The sequence below is a fragment of the Anopheles gambiae genome, chromosome 2 (assembly GCF_943734735.2).
Source record: "Anopheles gambiae chromosome 2, idAnoGambNW_F1_1, whole genome shotgun sequence".
NCBI lineage: Eukaryota > Metazoa > Arthropoda > Insecta > Diptera > Culicidae > Anopheles > Anopheles gambiae.
In genome coordinates this window covers 77,673,562-77,698,852 of record NC_064601.1, presented here as the reverse complement: position 1 = coordinate 77,698,852, position 25,291 = coordinate 77,673,562, and the positions used below count along the sequence as shown (strand labels likewise).

The window sequence follows — 25,291 nt, the reverse complement described above, 5'->3', positions numbered from 1 at the left end:
AAAGATATAGATTTTTAACCATATGTAAAAAGCTCTCAAAACACATCTCAAACAAAGAACCGGGAACATATTTATACCAAAGTAAAGCTGTTTTCAACCATTTTTGAAACGTGTCTAAAACAGTAATGTTTACACTTATTTCCACTGAAACTCTTTTATAAATGACGAAATAGGTGAATAATGGCTATGAGATTTGAAGCGGCTTTTGATAAACAGGTTTTAGAGAGATGGTGACGCACTTACCCCAGATTCCGCTATCTATAGCGGACTAGCATCGAGGGGGCACGGGATTAAAAAGGTTCAATATATTCAAAATACACCTATCTACTCTATTTGACGTAACGTCCTACGCGGTCATGCCGGCCTATACAGGCATTCGAGACTTAATTCATTACCACGCAGCCGGGTAAGTCAGTGCTTGCTACAGGTGGACGGTCCATTTGGAGCTTGAACCCATGACGGACATGTTATTGAGTCGTTCGAGTTGACGGCTGTACCATAGGACCGCCCCATGTTGAACCTGTATAAACTTTTAAAAATGGTGCGACTCGTTCAAATCTCTCAAGGTTCATTCGAAAGTGTCATTCCTAGCGCGGGATTAGACAGCGACATCTGTGGCACGATCTTGTATCGGTCTCTTCGATGTCTTGGTTTCGCGGAGGACATCGATATCATCGGCAGGACAACTGCGAAGGTGTGTATGGCGTACATCCGACTCAAACGTGAAGAAGCAAGAATTGGATTGAGGATCAATGCAACGACCTGTTTGCCAGAGGTTCAGCCAGTGATAGGGCCCAACTTTGAGGCGGTTTATTTGGCAGCGACAATCTCGAGGTGGTAAAGGAATTCTGCTTTCTTGGGAAGGTCGTTACTTCGGACTATGCCATTAGCAGCGAATGTCGGCAACGCATTGTGTAAGGACATCGTACATATTTTGGTCTTCACCAACTGTTCATATGGAGACGGATCTTGGACCATCCGAGCGGAGGATGCAAACGCTTTTTGCATGTTTAAGTGACACATTCTTCGGGCCACCTTTGGCGATGTGCGGTCGAGCATATATCGTGGAAGCGAAGGAAGAACCACGAGCTGCTTGCTAAGTTTGGAAAAAAAACTCCAAACTCATTCAGACTCATCCGGATTCATCCGGACTGATCTGCACTTGACCGGACTGATCCATAACTGATACGGATTTTTGTTCATTTTTCAATGGAAAAGGTAAATAATTTTGCAAGAAATAAATATTGAAAATAGAAATAAATTTGTTATACTAAATCCTACATATTCTATGCCTTGTTTGAAATAGAACACACTCGTCAAGATTTGTCCGAATGATTAAAGACAGCCTTTTTGGGAGTTTGGAATTGCATCGCCAAACTAAACTTGTCCGGACTCCACCGGATTCTTCCGGACTCATCCGGACTCATCCAGGCTCATCCGGACCGATCCGGACTGATCCGGAATCTATCGGACTCAACCGGATTCGTCCGGAAATGTGGAGTCGAATCTGATAGCAATGCTGAGTCAGATTCATATTTTGAGTACCGGAGTCGGAGTTGATCCACTGCTCCACTCCGAATTACCCATCACTACTGAAAAGACGGATGAATCTGCAGTCACAGCGTCTGGCAGCGATCTCAATCTTCTATCACTAACCAATTTGGTCTTATGTTAGCTATATCTCCTGTTCTATACTATACTTACCTAACAAAACCAGAATAGTTACAGTACACAACAATAATTACCAAAAAAAAGTTTACTAAACACGACACTGATGCCACACAACACTTTTTCTATTGCATTGCTACGATTGATGCACGTGTAATTGCTGCTTAAGTATTGGAGGAGAAAATATGGCCATCGTTCTGCTGCCTGCGTCCAGTGTGCAAATGACATCACCTTGACGTTTGGCTTTTCTTTTGTCAATTCTGGCTGCTGGAAAAATACATTTCAACAACACAAGGAAAAAAATAATCCTGTGCATTAACACATATTGATACGCATCGGTCGTATTCTGTGGCGAAAACGAAGCCTCTATCAAACATTTTTGGCAGCCCGCGATCGTCAAACAGCAAAATGAATGTGGCGGAAAAGTTTAGCGTAGTGGACGTGTACGATTTAGCGTTGGAAATTGGGAAAGAGTTTGAAACAATCATCGATGCAAATGGAGTAAACGCAGTGTCTGGGCTGATTACGAAAGTGGTCAACGCGCTGGAGCTGATGGAAACGTTGATCTGCCAGAATGAAAGCGAAAATGGCAACCTGCAAGAGCTGCAGGAGAAAATCGCCCAGCTGGAGGCCGAAAAGGAGCAGAAGGCTGCGTCGCGTTCGCGATACGAAAAGGTGAGCATTACAAACCGAGCATAAGGACGGGCGGGGGCCGCATGCACTATCGGTGTTATGTTTCCTTTGTTCACCTGTCTCCCACGTAGGAACTAGAAGCGATTGAAGATCAATGGCGCACCGAGGCGAAGGAGCTGTTTCAGGTGATCGATAAGCTGCAGGAAGAAAACCGTAAACTGCAGCGAGGAATTGCCCAGTCGGCAAGTGAAAGCACCAATCAGAGCGACGAACGCTCTCGGAACGGTGGCACGAACGATGGCTTTCCCAACGATTCCGATGCGCTAGAGCCGGAGGCGGACAGTGTGTTAAAAAAATCGGAACACAAAATTAAGCTCTCCCAGCTGGAGGAGAAGCTGAAGCGCAAAGAGATGGAACTGTGCGAGAAGATGGCCGAAATCGAAAGCTTGTCCAGCCAAAATGATCGCCTGAAGAAGGTGGTAAGTGAAAGCCGCAGGCGGCAGAAGCTTTCGCACAATCAGATCATTACGCTGTGCGAGGAACGGGCCGACTTTCTGGCCCAGATACAAGACCAGCATCACGAGATCAAGGCACTGCGGATGCAGCTCGGACTGGCCGAAAAGGAAAACGAAGACTTGGCGAACCGGGTTAACGAGGACGAACGGCCGCGGTTCTCGACGGTCGAGCTGAAGGAGATGCTGACCGATCGAAATGAGTTGAAAGCACGCGTGAGCGATTTAGAGCAGGAGCTGATGACGTGCCAGGCAATCGGCACGGGCACAGAGAACGACCACAGCAAACCAAACGCATTGGCCAAAGAACCCAGCAATGAGGGACCCGCGGCCGATTTCAGCGACCTCCCGGTGCAAGGTCCACTCCCTTACGAGCCGGAAGATGCACCGTGGAAGAAGAGCAGCGAAAGTGGCATAAGAAAGTTGTAAGTATGGCGCAAGACGTCGAACGCACTTGCACGCTTACGGAGTCTGGTTTTATGATTGTTGTTGTTTCTCTTTTTTCCCTCTCCAGCTTCCGCAAATTGTTCAATGAAACTTCTTCCGATTGTTCGAGCTTCTCGCAACGCTCGCTATCGACCCTCTCGAAAATGGCGCTGTCATCGGGACCGCACAGTGATATACCGATCTAAATGGTAAGCGCAGCACAATGTGAGTCGGAAAGGGAGGAAAACCCGAACCAACAACGATCATGGAATAACAGGCAAGGAATTACGCGTACTATACACGCCGACAGAGCGCTTACCCAAGCCGTTGGCGGTTTTATCGATTAGATTTACCAAGTTTTGATAAACAGTCACGCGGTACAAAAACACGTGCGTAAGAAATATCCGTTTTATTGCCATAGCGCATATTATTGTTAGCAAGGTATATAGCGTCTTGTTTGTTTGTTTGTTTTACAAAACACTTATCCAGTTCGTAGACATGGTTGAAAAACGTTGTGTTTTCGGATAGCAGCAGTGCTGTTACCCCAAAACAGTTTAGTATAGTTCTACCGAACAGTGAATGTTCTAACTTCTTCCGATCAATATCGCTCTCTCCCTCTCACTCTCTAGTAGTAGCGCAGTGCATGCAGTACAGTTGTCTTCGCATAGCTAATCTATCGTTGTTTTGAGTAGCAAAAAAGATATTTCACTCTAGAGATGGTAAATGGAAACAAAAACACAAGACAACATTAACAAGACTTTTAAAAGGATAACATTAACGAAACATATGTAGCAGCAGTATGTATGGACCCAACATTTCCAACTCTTCCATTACTATTAGCGATTTAACGGGTTATCTATCCCCAGGAGGGCTAGCTGAGTGGGAAGAAATGGTTTTGAGGTATAGGAAAGGAAACAATATTTAACTGGTTCTAGTCATCATCCACCAAGCGCAAACAAAAAGCCAAGGAAGCCAAGTTGTTAGATCTTAGACAAGAGACATTCCATTCCATTCCATTGACCTCTATTTTAGCATGGGGATGGACTTTAAGGGTTTTAGTTGATACATTCCTCTGTCAAGACTGTCAAGCTAAGTTGAGTTTCAAACTCTGAAGACGAAAGTGGTGCAATTTACATAGATTGGGAACAGGTTAAAGGTAGTATGCGTATGCGCATCAGGGGGGGAATGGTGGAACGTTGCTAGGGACTTTTAAATCTTAGAGATCAACACTATTAGTTTATTTACAAGAAAAGAAACCGATGGAACCACTTCAAGAGTATTACTTGAGACAATATGATCAATTAACAGTGATTCTTTCTATGACTTTTCTCCTCAATCCCTCGAATTGAATACATGACTGAAGATGAGTGGTAGGCCAGACTTCCGTGCGACGCCCTGTCGTACGCATTTTGGCACCCAATGCCATTTACCAAGCACTGGCACTAGCTCTCGCCCATATCTAGTGAGGAATATATCTCGAGTAGAACAAAATTACTAGTAATATTATCAGCAGGATTTAAAAGGAGAATTTAAAAAAAATGGAAAGGTTCGATGTTGTAAGTTAACCTTATTAAAACTTTTAGCCAATCTTATACTATCATCAAACTAATGCAGTAAAGCCAAACGTATGTAGAAAAGATTCGATCGTGCGTTGTCTTTGCCTCTGCTTGAGCGAAACGAAAGAAACAATCTGCTGCTCCACTGCACATTCTACGATGGCGTAAACATTGCCGCTAATTGGCATGCCCAGTATGTATGTGGCCAGTACTTGTGTACCCCATGGCAAATGACGTAAACAGAGCGGTATTAATTAATAACGACGACCCCACTGTCTCCCCCCTACGTGTGCAGTACCGTCGATATTGTGTCGTTTTTTTTTCGTTTCTCTATTGGTCGTTGCGCTGCAATTGTGTCATACCGTGGCTGTGTGCAACCTTGGTTTTCTGACGTTTCTCCTCCTGCTTTGTTGATTTTTCCCCTCCACACACAATCCATTCCAATCAGAGGCGTCCAATGTATAAAAATAAACCTTTATATCATTTATAAACGTATCTAGCATCTTGATGCTAAATATTAAACATTGATATAAATTATTAAGTAAATAAATCAATAAACTATGATTCACAATTCTGCACATTTAGGGTAATTTGCCAATTGTTGCACAACATCCAATTATTGCACACTGCGTATAACTTTTTGAACGAACGAATTGAATTCTTCACTAAACAACTAAGATGGTTGCCTGCTGAATTTGAATGAATTTCTTAGGTAAATCGCAAAAAAATACACGCAAAATAAGTTTATTTCGCCATAAGCACCACTTAAAGTGTATAGTTTAATTGAAATCTTAGAAATATAGTTAATTATCACTATTTGGTAAAAAAAATTCAAAATTCTATAGAAATACATCCATTTCAGTGCTCATTTTTTGTCTAGTTCAGTGTGTTGGAAAGTGAGATGTAAAGAGCAATGCACTATATTTGAGCAATAAAAGAATTTGGAGTTTTTATAAGTGTCCAAAAATTAAAAAAATAGAATAGGTTAAAAAATCAGCATTTCTTGATATTATTCATCATTTTTATCCCTAAAATAAAAAAAAACATGCATTTTTTTAAACAAACATGTTATATTCTAGGCACGTAACAATAATATTCTGCCTTTATCAATCTCAGACATATGAAATACGTTGGCTGTTCCCTTAAGTGTTCAACAATTGGAAAATTACCCTATTTTAAACAGAATTTTGCTAGAATTCTCGAATGAAGACAGAAGGTTATTTACATCAAAAGTTTCCCGCACCTCACGTGCGTTTGACAGCCCTGTCACAAGTGTTTTGTGCGGCAGATGCTCCTATCTCGGTGTGTGTGTGAGCCCGCTCAGGTTCGCTTGTGCAATCGTGCAAGCGACGCGTGTGAGGAGAGTTTGTGACACTGTGTTTGTTAAACGGTGCCAGATAGAGATAGCAGCAAAGTGGGTGGCGGACGGTTATCGGAAATGGTTTATTTATTTTTCGTGTGACTTTTAGCAAACTTCTCGTCGTTCTACTTGCTGATAAGGTGCCGTCGCCATGCTGACCAGCGGTGCCGGAGGGAAAACGTAGTGCTCCCCACCGTTTTGTGTAGAATGTACGTGCGATTTGCGATTAAGCTTTACTGCCGACGCTGCCACACTGGACGCACATTACGCAAAGTAAAGGTAAGCCCTGGAAGCCTCTCACTAGCAAGCGTGGTGTGGTGCGGCCGAGATTTATTGATTTCCTCGATGGTGCAAAATACTTACCTAACCGATTTGTACCTGGCCGTGCTGGCGTTTTCCCGCAGAGAATCTGTGCACGATACTGACGAGTGCGAAAATGTCCGACGATGACACACCACGTACAGCTGTGTCCCCGCCATTAAACTGCGCAAAACCGGAGACCGCACCATCATCACCCGTTGAGTCAGAACATCGCGAACAGCGGCAGCTCGCCGAAAAGGGGCAACCCGTGGTGGAGGATGTGAAAGTGAAACGTGAAACAGAACGAGAAACAGAACCGACCGAACCGAACGGTGCTAGTAGTAGGGTGCTGCCGCCGCCGCTGAACCGACCGGATGACCATGAAGCGATAACGAACAGGCAACGAAAATGCGTTCAATTTACGACCCCAGCAGCGGCGGGCAGCGCGACTGCCGACGACACGCTGCTCAAGTTTATCGAAGGTGAGGAAATATTGGACAAAGAGAACCCGTTCAAAACCGACGAGCTGGCGAGCGTGCTGGAGAAGCAATACGGTGCCGCACACCGCCAAACGAACAGTGTGCGCGATAAAACTTTTCCCGGTAACGCTGCCAGTATCGACGATGATGATGACGATGGCGAAGACGACGGTGGCGATAATACCGACACCGATCTTGACAGCGATAACGTGTTCATTACGAAGGAGGAAGTGCTGCGACAGTCCAAGTATGTGAAGACCTACATTAAAAATCCTGATAAGCAGCTCAATTATGATAAAAGTGTAATCCAAAAGCTGAACGCGCTCAAGGCGAAGGGGCGACAGGTGCGGGACGTTGTGGTGATGGACGATACCACATCGTCACCGCCGGGCGTGAGACCGCCAATTCCGGCCCCCCGCATGGTACACCAGCGGCAGCAGCTGAGCGATCGAAACAATAACAGCAGACGGCAGCAACGCTCACCGCAAACCGTATCACCGCGTGGCGGAAACCCGAAACCCGTGCCGCGTGCTAGACGATACGACTATGCGGAGGTGAAGGTGCGCATCGGTTCGGCCGAGACGGAAGAGTCGCTGTACGACTCGAATGAGGTCGTCCAGAACGCGCTCAAGTTCGACAGTCGGTTCAGGAAGGTGGAGTTTGGGTCGCAAGACGATATAGACACGATCGCCGAGCGAACCGAGGACGGAAGCGATCAAACGGTTGGCCAAGACACACCCGAAACGACGGTACAAAGCCGCGAAAGTCCGTCGAAATCCGTGAGTGCGGGCAAAGGGTCGGTGAACGCCAAGAAGGATCAGCCCGATGGGCGAAAGTCGACCTTTGCCGAGGATGTGAAGAAATCGTTCTCCAACACGGTAAAAAGTGCCGACTTTCGGAAGTACCTGCAAAGCAAGGGACTCTCCCTGGTGCCGGCCAAGCCGAAAGCTATCGAAGGTTCCCCGCGCGTCAGTGGGCCGGCGGAGTCGACGGAATCGGTCGGCAAGAGCCTTCGACTGTCAGCAATCTCGACCAGCAGTACACCGGCCCGGCTGCAGCAGGCCAAACCCTCGGTGCTCGCGCGGCTCTTCCAGAGCAACGGGCTGTTCACGCCCAAAACGCCAAATGAGCCGGCCTACTCGGCGGTATTTGCCCGGTCCTCTACGCCCGTGCTTCCAAGCTCGCAACAGGGGCGCCTGACTCCTCGCTCTCAGCTCCCGATGCGCTTCGGCAGCTTTAACGGTTCGCTCAATAGACGATCCGCTGCGACAGCGGATGTTAAACCAAAGGTTAATTTTAAACAGTTGGTAGACGGGCAGGGTGAAACAGTGGCCGCTCCCGTTCGCCGTCCCGCTTCGGTGAACGAGTTCGAACGGCCGAAGCTGCGCACACACTTTGCCAACAGATCGGTGTCGTCGGTCGACTCGCTCAAGCGTCCGATGAGGAATGCCGGCGTGCAGGTCAATCTAGCGGCCAACGGTGGGCCCAACAACAGTCAAATCATACCCACCAACCACCAGATAGTGCCGGTGGCGCAGCAACGGCCCGGCAGCTGGCAGGGTGCCGTTGCCGTTCCGCACTCGGGACAGCCACCAGTTGCGATGGTGCAGTCGCCGCCACAACCGCCTCCAGGGGCCGCCTATCAGTTCATCCGTCAGCGACCAGATGCGGCACGGTTTTACGGTGGCGGATCGACGCACACGGTAGCACCCCTCTACTCGGAACCGTTGCGCGAGCTGCCGATGATGGTGCAGGATGAGGTAGATTCTGGCTTCCGGTCCGCGGTAGACAACGGCTATCATATTTACGAGCAGACGCCGGATAATTTGCGCCGCAGCGAGCTGGTTTACGGTAAAATCGGTTACCTTAGCAACACGCAGCTGAACCGTTGGCATCCCCAGGATCGCCGCTCGTACAGTAGCATGCAGGAGGGCGTAGCGGGTACGGGCAGCAACGGTGGTACGTACGGTCGCCTGAGACCGGTGTACGTGTCCTCCCCACTGTCCACCCAGTCCACGCCGGTGCGCCGCGCCTCGGACGTACTCGATCGTGAGCAAATCCTTCACCGGATCTACGACTTCTGTCGCCGATCGATACGAAACAGCAGCAAAACGAGCGTGAATTCGAACCATACAGAACCGACCTACCAGAGCAGCAACGGTACGCCCGGCACGACGAAACTCGTGCCCAGCGGAACATTCCCGATCGAACGGCAACGGGTGCAGCGCGTTCAAAGCTTAAACACGCCACGACCGCTCGCTCCGACGAATCAGTACGGCACGGGCCGCTATACGCGGGCCGTAACCGCCGTTCCGGCTGCCCCAATGCACTACCATCCTTCCAACAGCCAGCCTATCGTTACGGGGCGTCAGAATCAGCACGAGCGCAACATCGAGAATATCTACGCGTTTGTCAACAAAAAGATGGTACAGATGAATGTGGGCGGAGGAGATGACCGGAGCGTAAGATCGGTACAAACCTCGGCACCCTCCACCCTGCGCCGGGTGACATTTTCGAGCACAGACCGACCACCGGGCGTGGTGATGACCGATGGGCTCGATGAAGCGGACTACGTTAACATTCGTGGTGCTCCCGATGGTAAGCAAACTTTTTCGGACTTTGTTTTTTCTTTCCTCTTGCTTTTGGTAACATCACATCACACAACGGGAAGAGTAAGCAGCTGGTTTGCGCAATCCTTTTCGCACCCATTCACCCACCATTTGCGTATTAGAGTTTCGGTTGTGGCAAGTGTTGGTAATGGTACTTCTTTCTTTGTTGCAGGGCTACTAACATACGGAATTGGTTCACTTTGAGTATGCTTTTACCACTAGTACATGCCTGGAGCTTTTCTTTAGCAGCAGAAGTAAGCTTGCCCGCCTACCAGTTCGTTCGCTGTCGAAGGGTGTCTGATCATCATACCGCACACATACTCATCTCGCATACCTTTGTACCCATTTTCCCTCCTCCCCCCCACATTTTACAATGCCTTGACTCCATCATGGTTTTTTCCTCCGTTCGTCGAGCTGTACCATAACCTACCTCACGTTGTATAGCTTTGTGCAGGTCTCGTTTGAGTTCCGTTTTTTTTAATTTATATGTTACGTTACGTCGTTTATTTATTTATTTTGTTTTTTTTTTTATATTCTGAAGTCGATCTTTTTTACTAGTTCTTTTTTTTAACAATTTACTTTCAACCATAATTTATTCCTCGATCGGTTTGGATGTGGATTGTGTTACAAAGAAATCCAAACTTAAAATTCAGTCATCATTTCAAATGAGGTTCACAGTTCTTTTGTCCTTCTTTTTGTATGTTCTATACTTTGTATGTTTGTTTTCTGTGTTTTTCAATTTGCTTTCTTTCTATTTGTGCTTTTTTCATAATACCCTTTTTAATGTCTTGTGGACCGTGTGTCTTTCTATGTTGTCTCTCTCTTTCTCTCTTTCACTACCACTTTCCCCTCCCCCTGTTGGTTTTTGTACATCTTCATCATCCGTTTTTGCAGGTATCCAGTACAGAACGACACAATGCTGAGAGATTTCAAGTGGGCGCCTGTGTTGGGCGTTTTCGCTAGAATAAGCCAACGTGTAGTAACCGTAACTGTTCGTTCGTAAGCAGAACCGTGATAGCAACACACCGCTAAAATGATAACAAAACAAATATGAAAGCAATATACATACAGTATTCTAAATTTGAACGCTAACGACGCACCAGACAAACAAACATGCTAACAAAGCTAGAAGCAGAGACCTTTTTGAATCCTATTAGTATATATATAACACAAGGCATAGAGTTTTGCTAAACCGTTTTTTAAAACATATATATAATATATATATTGCGCGCATATACCTACTATACAGACTACATTCATAAATAAAGATGAAAAGCAAAACAAACATTTTATACACCATTTTATATATTTTGTATATTTGAAAATAAACTATTGTGACACCATTTGGAAGCGCTTGAACATTTGCTTTTGTTCTTATTGTTGTTACTATTAACTTTGTTCCATTTCAAATTGTGCTGTGTCTTTGTTTACCGTTTTCAGAATATCCTACGCTGGTGTACTGTAGATGTCGTGTATTGGTTCCACTGTTTTCGATCGGTAAATATGGCACCGGTTGGTGTCGTGCATTTTCTGTGGCACATTCACGTTGTTTAACTAATTTGCAGTTGACTAAACAAAAAAAAAAAAAGGTCCACCAACCGCGCTAGTCTGTGTGTGTGTTTTCGCGAGTATGTAAGCTAACAAATATGATGGTTTATTGTAATTATTTGCTAACAGTAATCGTGTTTTCGTTATGTTACACATTTCATTCGCTGAGTAGTAGTGTAAAGCATATAATATACATTGCCCATCATGATAAACGCTTGAAATAAATGGTTAAATACTCCATCAAATAAACAAAACTCTCCTGTTCGGGGATCGCACTTGTGTGTAGGAATTGTTTAGCAAAACCGACAAAACCAATAAAAAAACCAAATCGATTTAATGAAATGTGTGCGTGGGAGTGCTTTTGGGGGGTGGGTGGGATCTCAAGACATCTCGTTTGTGAACATAACTGTGTTCACTCGATCACAGTTATTATGCTGTTAAGTGAAGAGCATTTTTATGGTCGTTTGCGAATTAGTGTATCTCCCGCAAAACGACTCTCTCTCGCTCTCTCGCTCTCCCTCTCTTCTCTATTTTGCAATCGTGGAAAGGACTGCTCGTTGACGATACACACACACACGGCACACACGCCTGATATCCTGGCAGGAGGCAGACAGCGGCTACTCCACATCAAAGTGAGCATACGCGCTATTGCTCCGGCAACATGGGAGAGATAGCTCTGGGGCATGCGCACTCTGGACGCCGTTTCGTCTTCGAGCGCTTTGGAATGGAGAGCAATTTGGTGAGCTCCTAGTACAAGTATTGAAGGTACAGAAACACCATCGAACCGGGCAGAGCCACCAACCTCTTTGGGGCTTCGAAGTAGGGTGGAACTTTTCATACACAAATTTCCGTCGTTCCTGGCAGCGATTTGCTTGCTTGCTTTGCTGCAGAAGTTGAAGCTGTGTAGCTGCAATCGTTGATATCGGAGTGCAAGAAATCTAAAACGCCCGTCGCACGCCCAACCAAAGCCGTATCGTGTGTACTGTCCGAAACGAGACACGAGAAGAAGAAGGAAAAAAAACGAACTTCCTCCGTAGTATGTGTTGTAACAGAAACGGCACCAGCACCAGCAGCACCAGCAGCAGCAGAATAGAGCCTAAAGGCAGATCGAAAAGGGAAAACCGCAAAATGTATCCGACCACCAACTCCCGCTGCTGGTGGTAGGGTGGACCTGTCCGTCTGGTGCAAAGTGGAACATGGGTGGCCACACACACACTAGCTGGCCGGGGCTGGTCTAGTGATCCCGCTTCTCCCCAGTGTCAGTTGAATCCGCCGACAAGAAACATTCTTCCTGGTTCTTCTGGTTGCTGCTCCGTAACGGGGGCTCGTTGTGTATTGCGTTCTCGGCCTGCTGCAAAGTGAACACCGCTGCTGAGCGAGAGCTTGCTGCAAAAAACACACAAACCGGGTCGTGCAAACTGCGGACGGGGGTCGTACATATATGTGTAGCATATCCTGCCGCTGTTTTTCGCACATCGACAGTAAGACAGTGGTGAAGAGTTCGCGTGACTCACACGAGTTTGTTTCGATGGGAAGTGAAGAAAACTAACTCCAAAAAGAACTGACCAACCTGCTGCCAGTGGCAAACACTGTCGTGCAAATCGCAAAGAGAAAAACGGGTGTCGATTGCATCGGTGGTCCCTCCCTGCTGTCGTGTATGTGTGTGTAGGTGTGTGCGCGATACATCAGGTGTAGAGGAAGCATCGGTTGAACGAGTTTTCCTTCCCGTCCCTTCAACCAGGACCAAACGATGAGTCGTGCACGGCACACCTCCTCCAACCCTTCGGATCGAAAAGGAAGCTGAAGTGTGTGCGTGCACGCTGAGTGTGTGTGCGTAGAGAGTGTTTTGGTGTAGGTGCGCGCGTGTGTTATTAGCGGATGTGACGCTGCTGCTGCTGCTGGTGGTGGTGCTGGTTGACAGCGCAAAACGGAAGACGGAGCAGGCTAACCAAACGGGCGGTTAGTTCGAAGAGGGCAGCAGCAAACGTAGTAATCTGCGGCGTAGTCGTAAAGAAGATATTGACGAAACAGCAGCCCCTAATCCTTCTGTAATTGACTGTAAAAATCCTTCCCGTCAGCAGTGTCCGTGTGTTTGTGTGAGTGATTCGAGTGATTTCGGGGTTCGCACCTGAACAGAGGACGTCACACTGGCAGAGCAGCACTGTTGGAGCGGGGAGCATTAGCGGCCGCATCCAAAAAAAAAAGAAAGGAAATTCATCAAATATCACCACAGACACACAGCGCAAAATAACGTTCAACGTTCTCCGCAGCAAAAATGCTGATCCGGTGGAAAAGCAAAGATAAAAGCTCATCCTCAACATCGTCATCGTCGAGCACGTCGAAAAAGAAAAGAAAAGGAAGGGAAAGCGGTATGTGTGCCAGATAGGATAGGGATCCTGCCTCGCAAGGCTGGGTCAGGATTTCCCGACCGTACATTTTCCCTGCCAAAATGCGAACATACTGCGTGTGCGTGTGTGTGTGTGTATATGCCGAATGCGTTTTGTGCAGAAAAGGGCGGACGGTTTTTCGTGCATTTCGTTTTTTTTCGTTCTTTTGCAAAGGTCGATGGTTGAAGTCTTAAAGGTTTAGGTTTCTTTAAAAAAAATTGAGGGAGTGAGCTTTTGGCCAAAATAAGGCTGAAAAATTGACCTGTCCATTTTGCGGTAGAACGTCGTCGTCGTCGTGCCAAACACACACCGAACACCCTGCTGTTCGTGCATCCGTGTAGGGTGGGGTTTATGCTACGCCGTAGATGCGAGCGAAAACGACACGACACTCACATGCAAACTCCTCCCCTCCCATCCCATCGCCCCACGCAGGCCCATACATTATTACACACGGTGCCCTGGCGCACCAGGGCATCTACTGGGAGGATGCATAATTTATAGGCAACAAAGTGGACGAGTCGTAAGGAGGCAGGGAGCGGTTTTCGCAGCCCTCCTTGATGGTGGTTAGCGCTGGTCGACTTTTGTCGCTGCCTTTGCTCCATAAGCGAAGATGGGCCCAACATAATCTTTACGTTTCAGCAGACGGCGACACAAGTATGCCATGTTATTCGTCTCCTCCTCAGCTTATCGACACACACACACACACACACACACACACACGCAGAGCAATTATGTACCGGGCCGCGGGCGTGAGCCGCACCTTTTTGACAACTTTAGACCGAAATTGATTGATGTTTCGCTGTGCCGAAATAAGCCCAGGTAACGAGGGTGTTAAGAAAGTGGTCAACTAATTTGCTCTTCTTCACACCTCACACCTTCCCAATTGGTTTTCGTCCTTTTCCGGCATTGCTTTCGCTGGCTGTGTGGGTGTGTGTATGTGTGTGTGTGTGTGTCTTCATCAGCTCTAATCTAATCCGAAGTGTGGGATGATTCGATCGACAAGAAACCATTAAATGGGTCAAGTTTGAAAATTGATACTGCTAACCGGGCCAGTGAGAATTAGTTTTTCCTTGTTGTGTAGATTAACAAAAAAACAAGACGGAAAAAGACAGGAAATAATTTATTTGGTAACCACATGTATTGGTTCATCAAATGTGCTACAAGGGCTTTTTTGTGTGGTTGCTGAAATTTAATGAGCTTTTAAGAACTTCTTTTTAAATTGACCCCTAGTCATAAATACCAACACAACTGACTAGAACAATTTTTGCATTCCTTTTCAGATGTTAATTGAACCACGTCCGGGCTTGCAGATGCCGGGTGCGTTTGACATTTGACCATTCGGGTGTCTCCTGATCGGGGGATTTGAAAACGATTAATTCATAATCCTTCATTCGATGAATTCGTAATAAGGGAATATCCGTTCCATGATGAGGGGACAGAGATAGAAAATGGGGTATAATTTATTTAAAAAAAGCTAATTAAAATCTTCCATTTAGAGCTATATTATTAAATGATGATCATTCACTAGGCCCAAAGCTTCAGCAAATATATGCTCGAATATTTATCTGTTGAATAGGGAGAGACCGTAGAAACGCTTCCTCGACTGTATTCATATTATGTACATTTTTAATGCTATGGCAAAGTTTTCATCATAGTGTATCTTCTAATCGCCTCACTACCATTGACATTGTCCTTCAGCAAAACCACGTGTGTTTGTGTAATAATAAATAGCTTGATCGCAATTTTCTAAAAAATTGATAAATGACGATATTAACAACAAGCGAACCACAGCTGTTTCAGAACAGGTGGCGCTGCCAAGCTTGTTCCTAGTAAATTGTATAGTAAATTCTGTTACTATACCTGTTCAGTGGCCGCCAGCGACAAAGCGCGGCAGCAATAAAATGATAGGCAGTTGATTTGATTGCTCCATAATCTAATCTTGTGCAGGACACAACCACTTCAACCGTTAATTGCACTTCTTCGATCAATCTTCACCGTCACACGCCCTTCCTGCGCACCGCTGTGTGTGGGCGTCATTACGCAGAAAATCATACATCCTGGCCTTTTGCCTTGCCGGTGTGTGGCAACCGCACACTGTGTTTGGTTGACTGAGTGATTTACGTACCACTAAAGCTATCATTTTCTTGGTCCTGTTTCCATTTTCTTTCCCCGCTTTGAACCCTTCGCTCGAAAACAAAATCGATTTGCAGAGGATGACTGGCAAAATGACAAAAGCAACAGGAACCAGCCGACCGATCAAGGTAAGAAGGTTGTACTGTTTAATGAAAAAAAATCGCAACATAAATTGTTCCTTTTTTTTGCTAATGCCCTTGCGCTGTCACCTTGTGTGTGCGCCGCTCTCTTGCAGCGATCGATGATAGGCGACGATCGGCACGAAGCAGGGAAGATCCCCGGCGACACACCCTTGGCGGCGATATGCTGCAGTATCAGGCCCAAACGCAACCGCCAAACATTCAACGATCACTCGATTTTGAGGTAAGCACGCGGCTGACCTTGGGCGAAGGTGGCACAAAGAGTGCCCGCATGCCCTTACAATCGCTCGCCTTTCATATTTTCATTCCCCCTTTTGCTTGTATCCGCTGCTACCTCAGCAGACTCCACAGATGCGTGTGTACACTCCGACGAACCAGGGACCATTGTTTGACGATGATCCCGGCATCATGTCCGAGGCCGAAACGGCCAGCACGGGCTTCCGGCGGGGTGGCAAACAGCGCTCGTCCCTGCCGGTCGTAAGAACGCCATCGAAAACGCTGGAGCGGCCCCTCGGGCTGGTGTTTCTGCAATATCGTTCCGAGACGAAACGGGCACTGCTGCCGAACGAGATCACCTCGATCGACACGGTACGAGCGCTGTTTGTGCGATCCTTCCCGCGGCAGCTAACCATGCAGTACCTCGAAGGGCCGAACGTGAAGATATACATTCACGATTCGAGCAAGGACATGTTCTACGAGCTCGAGGATGTGAGGTAAGGATAACGATTGTGATGTGTCAGTAGAATACTAGCTTATGCTGGGTGTGCTCTGTGTTTTTTCCTCGTTCGTAGATCGCATCTCCGAGAAATTCGAGATCGTTCCGTGCTACGTTTGTTCGAGTCGAACGAAGTCAGTGCGCCGCAGGTCCTGCCTGGTGGACAAAATATTCCACAACCTCTACAGCCAGCAGCGATTCCAAACCAATGGGATCAAGAGCAGGTAAGAATTAGTGTTGGATTTTATGAATCTTTCGTTGAGATTCATTTATATGAATCTTCAGGGATGTGCGATTCGAATCTCGAATCGAATCTCCAAAGCTCCATGAATCTCTAAAGAATCGTGGATCTTTAAAGATTCGTGATTCTCTTTTGATTCATGAATCTCCGAAGATTCTTGAATCTCCAAGGATTCGTTAATATCGTAAGATTCAAGTATCCATTAAGATTCATGCATCTCCAGGGATTCATGAATCTTTAGAGATGTATGATTTTTAAAATATTGAATTTGCTCGATCTCATACAGTGGTACAGTGGTTAACTCGCACGTGGTTAACTAACAACAAGCCCATCGTGAGTTCAAGCCTTGCACGGACCATCTCCCCGTAGTAAAACAAACTATCCGATTGTGATGTACATACTAAGAAGTATCGAAGGCTGGCATGACCACATAGGTTGTTACGCCAAGTAGAAGAATAATTAGAAAACCCAGCTCTATGAATCTTTGGAAATTTATGAATCCCTAGAGATTCGTAAATCATTCGAGACTAATAAATCTTTTGAGATTCGTGAATCTTTTGAAATTCGTGAATCTTTAAAGATTCATGAATTTTTCGACAATAATGAATCTTCCCTACCGAGATTCAAATTCATTGAATCATTTCAAAGATTCATTCAGATTTATGAATCTCAATCAGATTTACCCAACACTAGTAAGAATACATCATTCGTTTCACTTTCTGAAGTCCGGTGATCACAATGGAAGACGCGCAACGGCTTTTTAAAAGTCTAGTAAAGCTATTTAAGACTTTGGTGGCGATATCCACGTAAAATATGTAGGACATGTAGAAGAAGAAGGCTATAAAAAGATGACGGATGTCTAATAAGGTTACATAAAACGATGGCATTATAACGTACAAGACATATCAAAGACAAAGGTTCTCAAAAGATTTTAAAACTAGACCAGCTTATATCAGACGCTTATATGACCACGTATAAGACGTCTAGAAGAAGGCGGTTATTAGAAGATGACGAATATCTAGTAGCCAATATAAGACGCTGGTATGATCAGATACAAGATGCATGGTATTTAGAAGAAGACAACTTCCTACAGAAAATCCTATCCGATCTTTCAATGTTGACGCCATAGCTGAACGTCTATGAATCTATATTTTAATTCAATGTTATTCTGTTCTTTCAACTTCCAGAGCTATTTCAGCGAACCGGAGTTCGACTCGGAATATCAACATCAGCACATCCACAAAAGCAAGGTACGGTATCGTTGTTATAATACATTTATTCCTTTTTCGCATACATCGCCTGTACATCACTCACACTTGGGCTATGGCTTCATAAAATACACTAATAATGTATGGGGGGTGGTTTGAGGTATTTTTAAATATCCATACTGTTAACGTTTACGTTCTGCGAGCGTTTCGGCCCGGCCGATCCAGCAAGGCAGCAGCAGTTTTACCGCGACCCCTAGAAATGGCCACAGTGGGTGGACGCCTTAGCCGACAGCGCACCGCCCAGCTCCGTCACGGCATCCTTCCAGGCAAACACCAGCGCCTTGGCAAACGGTTCTGGCGCGCACTTGGAGCATATGTTCATGACGGCTCGCACCTCCTCCTCGGCCGGTTCTTTGTCGTGCTCGCGAATCTCGTCCTCGATGTCCGTTTCGCGCCCGACCTTGTTTTTGAAATCGGGCAGCCCGAACTCGGCCAGCCCGTCAAAGATGTACTCGGAGCTCTGCAGCAGCGAACCGTCCTGCAGCTGGACGAGATCGCGCTTCGCCTTCGTTTCGCCGCTCGGCTCGGAGACCTTCTTCTTCGCACCCGTCGTCTGGCGCTTGAAAATCTTGCGCGCGGTTGTGTCGGTTGGTAGCTGCACGATCGAGTAAGCACCGCCCGTGCCCAGCTCGCTGCTGGTGTCCGGGAAGGTAAATGCACCAGTGGAACTGCTGCCGCCGATACTGCTAGACCGCGGGAACGGCTGACCACCGATCACGTTGGTCGATACGAGCTGCTCCTGCAGGAACCGAACGCCCGTGCTGAACTGGCCGTTGACGAAGTTGGTCGTGACGGTAGCACCGTTGCCGGTGGACGGGGTGAAACCACCGACCAGCTGCGACGGCAATCCCTTGGTAGGAATGCCCAGGGTGCCACTGTTCTGCTGGGCACCGTTGCTCGCGAGGTTGATCTTGACGCGCGTCGGAATCTGACCATTCGCCAGCAGCGGGTTCGCCGGCTGGGGTGAAGGCTAACGGGTAGAACAAACCGAAAGACGCACGCAAGAAGCGCTCTAATTAGCAGTCCGAAAACGGCTCTAACGCGCACGCTCCGCTACGCGGTTTCGTAGCAGATTGGCAGCGTTCGGTTTGAAAATGGAAGCTAACGACTTACCGCCACCTGGGTCCGGGGAGTGGTGGACGTAACCTCACCACCGTTATGATCGAAATGGTGCACATGGTGATGCTTGTGGTCTCGGTGTGCCTTGCCTGCGCTCAGCGCCACCTTGTACATCTGCACCGCCGTCAGCTCGAAGTGCAGCCCGACATCGGTCAGCCCGGTAATGGATGGACCACCGGAGAACAGCGTACCGTAGGGTTTGATTTCGTAATTGACCAACTGCGGGAAGGGGATGGGGCAGATTGACCATCGCGTCATCGTGTGCGCGTGTTTGTTTGGGGAGAGAAGAAGCAGCAGAGAGATTGTTTATCGGGTTGGCGTCGTTTGCGCTTTCCAGAACTCGCTCGCGATCGCGACCATTTATTTGGTTGGCTGTGCGCAAGCGTGCCGAAGCGAAAGTGTCTCAAGGCTGCTGCGGACCGAGCCGCGTACACTTACCCGGTTGTGGAATCCGCGTCCGACGCGCTCCGATTTGATCCACAGTTGCCATTCGCCGGTTTTGCCGTTCCACGACGCACAAGCGTGGTGCCACTTTCGCATTTTGAAAGGATAGTTCAACCTGTTTTTTTTTTGGTTCGAATGAGATAATATTCGCTTTCGTGAGTTTCTTCGAGTGTTGTTTTTCTGGAGGTCGTTATAGTCGGTGTGCGTGTGTGTGTGTAGGTAGGTAAGATTACATAAAATTACATTGTTCCAAGGGAGTCTGTTGTCTGCTAGTTCCCTTTCTATATATCTGGTGCACCTTACCTGAACAGTGACTGGCCATGGACGGCCAAACTGATGTAGCTCATGCCCATGCTGTTGGAAATCCAGAGCTGAATTTCGCGCGGTTCATCTTCGACTATTTATGCAGCCATTTGGTTTGTAGAATTTTGTGCGGGAAAAAAAGTAGAATAACATAAGAAAAGCATTAACAAAAGTGTCAGCAGCGAGTGTGGTTGCATCGTCCGGCCAAGTTGAAAGTGAGTCGACAGTTCAGTGGGACACATTAGTATGGGGTACGCAACTAGCTAGTGAACTAGCCAGTGTCCGCGTTCGCATAGCGAGAGCGAAAGGTGCATTTTTCACGTATCACACGTTGCGTTTTACGTCGAAATTCCGTTCGCTATGCGTAAGCCGATCAAGCCGGGTGATGCCTGCGTACGATCACCGTCGACTCAAAAGCTGTGAAGTAGTAGACAGTAATGCCACAAGTGGGGAGGTCGCACCAGCAGGAACGACGCCCGTAAATGATTCCGGAGCTGCCGAGAGCGGGCATTGGCTGGTCGGCGCACCGTGTCATAACGAGAGCACCGGACTATGTTTAAGCCACTTATTATGCAGCCGCGGCAAAGGAAGCCCAGCTTAAGGAGATTGCAGCGTGTGTGTGTGTGTGGATGCACTTTTTGAGGCTATGCATTCAAATCAATCACCACTGCAGTGGTTTAGCGTTACGTTCGGTTGGGAAAAATGTGAATCAGGTTACGCGCGCGCCGCCTCGCCGCGATACTTACCGGAGTAGGTGAGGATCGTGTGGTCACCGGTGTGATTGGTAAATCGCATCCACATGCAGAGCGTGAACTGGTTAAGGGCTGGCAGCTTGTTGCTGTACTTAACTGTGCCGTCGTGATCGAACGCATATTTGTCGAAGCTACAGGTGTCCTGCAAGATGTAAAGTTTGGAGTTAGCTAATTATTTATTTCTTGTCGTTTTCTGCAGAACAGTTTTAATTAGTTAAGCTTGGCGAAATAATTGCAGTGGATGTTTTTATCATTCAAAAAGCCTGCCATTGAGCTGCTTCAAAAGACATCAAACAACAGCAAGATCCATAAACAAAAACAAGATACATTAGACCACCAGTTTATAAATACCGTTCAGGGTCATGCTTTTAGCTAATCGGTGTAACTATCTTGTACAAGGAACAGATGTTAAGAATTACGTCATTAGCCAAATAAAGGTCAGCTATTATGGTAAACAAATCGTTCTGGCAAAACAAAAACATCATGCCAACACATCCATGGCCTTATGAAGGTCAGGCTGTGGTCCTCAGTAGCGGAACTTTCGAGAGGAAAGCTTTCCTAACCCCTGACCGCACGCAATATATTGCGTAGGGGCATATAACCCAGCTGTAAATCTTTTTTTTCGTCTAGTTATTTCGCAGCTCGCATGTGTGTGTGTGTGTGTTTTTCTTGTTTTTTTTTTTCACACACCCACCCACTAACGATCGACGATCGTTTCTGCCGAGAAATGTGTGTGTCCTTCAGTGGAATTGTGCAAAGAAATGTGGCATGTTCTTTCGGTTGGGTAAGCTTTTTTAAGGATTGTTTGTGGGGAACTTGCAGCATGCGAAGAAACCGCAAAACCCAATCAGCGTTGAATTGTGTCATACCAATTTGCTCAAATTAGCTCACCTTGCTCAAGTTCGGTGAATGATATGAGTGGTGTTGATCATGCTTTCCTAGGGTAGGTGTGCCGAATAGTGAAAACGTTACTCATTCATGCAAATACAATGCAAATCTTGTATGACGAGATCTAGTTCGGAGGAGTGTGATGTTGAGGTGGGCTGAGAAATAACCTCCAAAGACTCTTTGTGTCGCTTGGGGTGGAATGTGGACGTATCGAGTCAGTATTACCAGAATCCCGCTTGCCCCTATCAGCCAGGCATGTCTGTACCGGTTGACCAGTTTGTAACGGGCTGAAATTCGCCGCCCTCGGGCACAAGAATCAAGGATGTGGAGCATTTCTTGCCTTTCCTTTGTGTCGGATTTATGACGCCAATGAATTCTTATTATCAACCGCCGCAGAACACAACAAGTCGTCCGAATGAAGGTTAAGCGCGCACGGTCTTGGTATCTCCCGGAGTGCGGTTGTCCTTGAGTAGGTAGTAGTAGCAGCATAGTTCGTGCGTTCGATCTTGATGTTGTGCTCTTTTCAGGAGGTAGTTTACAGATTAACTGCACGAGCTAGTGTGTGTGTGTGTGTGATTGGCTGGCCGGGTTGATAAATTGTAACGCAATCCCAGCGTCGATGACTTGACGGAATTGAACGCATTGATCATTAGATTGATTCCGTTCTCTGCTTCACTCTATTTAGCAAAAGTGAACGGCTGACAAGATCCTTAAATTTGAAACCTAACTCCTCGCCATTCTTGTTGTAGCTTTCTAATCGCAGAGACATTTTATTTTAGCTCTAGAGCTTTTGGCATTTGGCTCTTGCTGTGGTGCATATTATACACCGCGTTTTCGGCGTTAGGTCATTTATGTTTGTGTCTTTGTTATTTCAGGGGAAATAAAAGGAAGTGGCAGCGGTTTTATGATATGATACGTTCTTAATGTTATTTGTCAAGTCTCGGCTTTTATTAGCAGAGATCTGCACAACTGAGATCACGACTATGACTTGGTTCAGTTTCTGTCTTGGTTTCAAAAACTCCAGCTTAGTTATGCGATAACTTACATTTTTGATAAACTGAAGTATTAGCGCAATTTGTCAGACGATGCCTTTTAAATACTTATTCCAATTATTTCAAATCTTGTGCAATATTTTAATATTATGCAATCTGTAATTTTTTCACTAAAACCATCGTACTCTTTTACATCGTCTTTCTTCTCGAATGTGTTGAAAAATAGATCCATTTTGACTTATCTGAGTAATAATTCGATCAACATCTCAGTTGATTTACAAACGAGATCGTTGGTGGCATTCTGAAAGGATTTGTTTAACGTACGACTTGTCATTCTGCTGGCATTCGTTTGGTTACTCGTAATGATGCTGATTACAAGCAATTGTGAATTTCTATCTGAGATATCAGTAAAATATGGCAAAGCAAGGTAATTTCGGCAGTATTTTCAACCGAGCTCATATATCATTTTAAGATGCGTAAGATACACTTAATTAGGTCCGAAATCAAGTGCAGCAAAATTCGGTTCAGTAGGTGTAGTAGCCACGCACGTTTACAGAAATGAAAACCAATGATCAAACATTTGGACTCACAGATACGCAATTTCGCGCTACTCGCAAGTGTGTAAGTGGAAAGTTTACAAAATCTCGCCCAATTTTGTTTTTGCGCGCCGAAAGCCTGATTCCGTAATTATACGCCAATTAATTCCACGCCACGACGCAAAAATTGGCTACAGATTTCGCATTTCAGGTCAGCGTAAAATTTGGAAACATGAAATACATATATATATTTCCGTAAAATAATTCCGCTAACCCAAGGCCCTCGTGCTCTATTAATTGTTCACACATGGTGGGTGGATTGGAAATGGGGTGGGCGGTTCTGTTTGAATGATGTCGAGACATGCGGTTGCGCAGCCCCTCATCGTCATCGTCGGGCGACATGCGATGAGCCGCGATGCTTCCTTGCGACACTCCAGTTAATGCTGCAGCACATACCGGTGAGTGCACTCGTACGAGACACACAGAGCAGAGAGAGAGAGGGCTTATAGGGAACGAGGAACGAGGCTGAGATTGCAGCAGGTTACAAAACTGCGTGTACCAAGGCGCACAAAAAAAAACAAAACCCTCCCAAGCGAGCATCGATCTTGGGGCCACAAGAGCTGCAATGGGCACTGTATGTATGTCGCGCACTGCATTACATCATTGTCTTTACGGTGATGTGTTTTGCATTACTGTGTCACACATAAGCTCATAGCTCTTGCTTTTCACCAGCGATCTTTCATCGCGCTAGGGCTGATCAATCTGCAGGGGCAGGAAAGGCAGGTTCGCGATTTCGCTAGCGCTCGCTAGTGCCATGGAACACCTCCCTGGCCGAGCTGGCTGAGCTTATTGGCTGGCTGGTTGGTCGTTAAATGTGCTTTTCTCTGCTAGCTTGGGATAGGCCACAGCGCCCAACAGCATATCCGATACCTGTCAGCAATAAAGTATCGCGTGCGTAATTCGCTTGCAAGCACGCTTACGTCTATCCCCCCCGGGGACGGTAGGGTTGTACATTATTGATTTGCTCGTTTACGTATCGTAATTAGAAATTATGCAGAAATAAAGAAATGGCAAGAAAGAGAGAGAAAGAGAACGAAGTTGACAGCGAAGGATTGTGGGACACGCACAAATGACCACTTGTGGAGACAGGTTACGGTACTTACATCACCGCTGGCCGAAAAGGCAGTCAAAAAGTCGTCCGATCCGGTAAGAATTCGCTCGTCGGATGAGCTAGAATCGGGCAGTATCAGCTTTGGCGCACTGCCAACAACCGAAGTGCCGAGCGCACCGGGATACAGATTGCCATGGTAGGTGGTAACTGTTTGTTGCGGAAGTGCTGATGCGATCGAGAGCAGTGCGCAGGCCGCCACTGCTAAACCACCCGCTAACAACGTGCTCGGGGCAGCCATAGTTTCCTTCCACTCGGTCCGGAAACGGACAACCAACGGACGACAAAGAAGAAAGTCACACAACGAGCAAGCCTTTCAGTTTCGAACTGCCGGAAAAACACACACTCACACACACACAACCACTGTCGTGAAAATCCAGTGACAATTTCAAACAATCTATACAGTATCAAACACTCGATCACGATCACGCGGCCGTACGCCTCGATCACTGAAGAAACGCCTTTACAACGCCGAGCCCGAATTGCAACTGACGCTTGACGGTGGACAGTTGTGCGCACGAGGCTTACAGCGAGCGGTCTCCCTACCGCCGGTTTTGAATGCTCTGTGCTGTGACAGGGAGGGGGTGGAAGTGGAAAGCCCGACTAGCCTCGGCCAAAAAATCGTCGATCGGCAACATATTCCTTCTTTGCAGCGATCATCGCCACCAGCCAGTCCGCCCCGCTCGCTCACCTTTCGCACGGCTACGAATTTGGCACGGCTGGCAGTACTGCGGTGCGGTTTGCTCTAATGACCGCCATGTAATAGTGCCGGCATTTTTTTCTGCGAGAGCCCCCGCGCGCACACACCAAACGGACGGAGATAGTGTAGTGTGTATATGGCGTTGTGCTGCTACCAACTCCGAGCGTACAAAGAAAGGGCTCTTCACAGCAATGTTTTGCTTCCCTGCTGCTACTTTTGTTTTATTGACTGGACCTGGCACGGACCAGGCAGGACAGACGCGGACAGTGGGCTGGCAATTAAATGGTACTAGCGGTAGCGGTTGTTGTACATGGACACTTCCAAACGCCGCCGTGCTGTAACGCCACTGCTCGTGCGAACTTTTGCATAAGATTTGGTGCACTGTTGACGAGAGAGAAAGAGAGAAAAAAAATC

The 25,291-nt window shown here is 46.8% G+C and overlaps 4 protein-coding genes across 10 annotated transcripts in view; 3 read left to right on the top strand and 1 right to left on the bottom strand.

The window, feature by feature from the left end:
• Nucleotides 1-1,885: 1,885 nt before the first annotated feature.
• Nucleotides 1,886-4,878, top strand: LOC1274864 (RILP-like protein homolog). The gene is made up of 3 exons (XM_313909.5): nucleotides 1,886-2,343; nucleotides 2,433-3,238; nucleotides 3,328-4,878. The coding sequence occupies exons 1-3, from the start codon at nucleotides 2,077-2,079 to the stop codon at nucleotides 3,443-3,445; spliced, it is 1,191 nt and encodes a 396-aa protein (XP_313909.5). The 5' UTR covers nucleotides 1,886-2,076; the 3' UTR covers nucleotides 3,446-4,878.
• A 1,033-nt stretch (nucleotides 4,879-5,911) lies between these two features.
• LOC4576265 (uncharacterized) lies at nucleotides 5,912-10,902 on the top strand. Of its 3 annotated transcripts, XR_009767179.1 has the most exons (4): nucleotides 5,912-6,434; nucleotides 6,562-9,532; nucleotides 9,716-9,797; nucleotides 10,438-10,902. XR_009767179.1 is itself a non-coding variant. In XM_061663546.1 (3 exons), exons 2-3 carry the CDS (start codon nucleotides 6,592-6,594, stop codon nucleotides 10,464-10,466), a joined length of 2,970 nt encoding a protein of 989 aa, XP_061519530.1. In that variant the 5' UTR covers nucleotides 6,397-6,434; nucleotides 6,560-6,591; the 3' UTR covers nucleotides 10,467-10,902. The 3 variants fall into 3 exon arrangements, 2 of the variants coding, with proteins under 2 accessions (XP_061519530.1, XP_061519529.1); XM_061663546.1 differs by lacking the exon at nucleotides 9,716-9,797 and having other exon boundaries at nucleotides 6,397-6,434; nucleotides 6,560-9,532; XM_061663545.1 differs by having other exon boundaries at nucleotides 6,397-6,434; nucleotides 6,560-9,532; nucleotides 9,716-10,902.
• An 86-nt stretch (nucleotides 10,903-10,988) lies between these two features.
• The window catches only part of LOC1274868 (coiled-coil domain-containing protein AGAP005037), a 41,612-nt gene continuing 27,309 nt past the window's right edge, over nucleotides 10,989-25,291 (top strand). For 2 of the 5 annotated variants that reach the window (XM_061663543.1, XM_061663541.1), the window contains exons 1-6: nucleotides 11,483-13,460; nucleotides 15,689-15,739; nucleotides 15,847-15,974; nucleotides 16,094-16,464; nucleotides 16,543-16,690; nucleotides 17,895-17,957. In XM_061663543.1, coding sequence (XP_061519527.1) covers nucleotides 13,367-13,460; nucleotides 15,689-15,739; nucleotides 15,847-15,974; nucleotides 16,094-16,464; nucleotides 16,543-16,690; nucleotides 17,895-17,957 — 855 coding nt within the window. In that variant the 5' untranslated portion in view covers nucleotides 11,483-13,366. Of the gene's footprint in view, nucleotides 11,041-11,482; nucleotides 13,461-15,688; nucleotides 15,740-15,846; nucleotides 15,975-16,090; nucleotides 16,465-16,542; nucleotides 16,691-17,894; nucleotides 17,958-25,291 lie in introns of those variants that run through there. The other 3 variants (XM_061663540.1, XM_061663544.1, XM_061663542.1) reach the window with 2 other exon arrangements.
• Nucleotides 17,964-24,680, bottom strand: LOC1274739 (uncharacterized). The gene is made up of 6 exons (XM_558416.4): nucleotides 24,173-24,680; nucleotides 20,588-20,735; nucleotides 19,842-19,935; nucleotides 19,533-19,653; nucleotides 19,089-19,313; nucleotides 17,964-18,945 (listed from the first exon to the last, which is right to left on the bottom strand). The coding sequence occupies exons 1-6, from the start codon at nucleotides 24,416-24,418 to the stop codon at nucleotides 18,169-18,171; spliced, it is 1,611 nt and encodes a 536-aa protein (XP_558416.4). The 5' UTR covers nucleotides 24,419-24,680; the 3' UTR covers nucleotides 17,964-18,168.

What these genes read in the sequence shown, in the direction of transcription:
- LOC1274864 (XM_313909.5), top strand. Translation starts at nt 2,077, where the DNA reads ATGAATGTGGCGGAAAAGTTTAGCGTAGTGGACGTGTACGATTTAGCG. An exon ending in CGCGTTCGCGATACGAAAAG is followed by an intron (nt 2,344 to 2,432) that starts GTGAGCATTACA and finishes TCTCCCACGTAG; the next exon opens with GAACTAGAAGCGATTGAAGA. An exon ending in GAAAGTGGCATAAGAAAGTT is followed by an intron (nt 3,239 to 3,327) that starts GTAAGTATGGCG and finishes TTCCCTCTCCAG; the next exon opens with CTTCCGCAAATTGTTCAATG.
- LOC4576265 (XM_061663545.1), top strand. Translation starts at nt 6,592, where the DNA reads ATGTCCGACGATGACACACCACGTACAGCTGTGTCCCCGCCATTAAAC. An exon ending in CATTCGTGGTGCTCCCGATG is followed by an intron (nt 9,533 to 9,715) that starts GTAAGCAAACTT and finishes TCTTTGTTGCAG; the next exon opens with GGCTACTAACATACGGAATT.
- LOC1274739 (XM_558416.4), bottom strand. Translation starts at nt 24,418, where the DNA reads ATGGCTGCCCCGAGCACGTTGTTAGCGGGTGGTTTAGCAGTGGCGGCC. An exon ending in GACGCGGATTCCACAACCGG is followed by an intron (nt 19,314 to 19,532) that starts GTAAGTGTACGC and finishes CCCTTCCCGCAG; the next exon opens with TTGGTCAATTACGAAATCAA. An exon ending in CTCCCCGGACCCAGGTGGCG is followed by an intron (nt 18,946 to 19,088) that starts GTAAGTCGTTAG and finishes TCTACCCGTTAG; the next exon opens with CCTTCACCCCAGCCGGCGAA.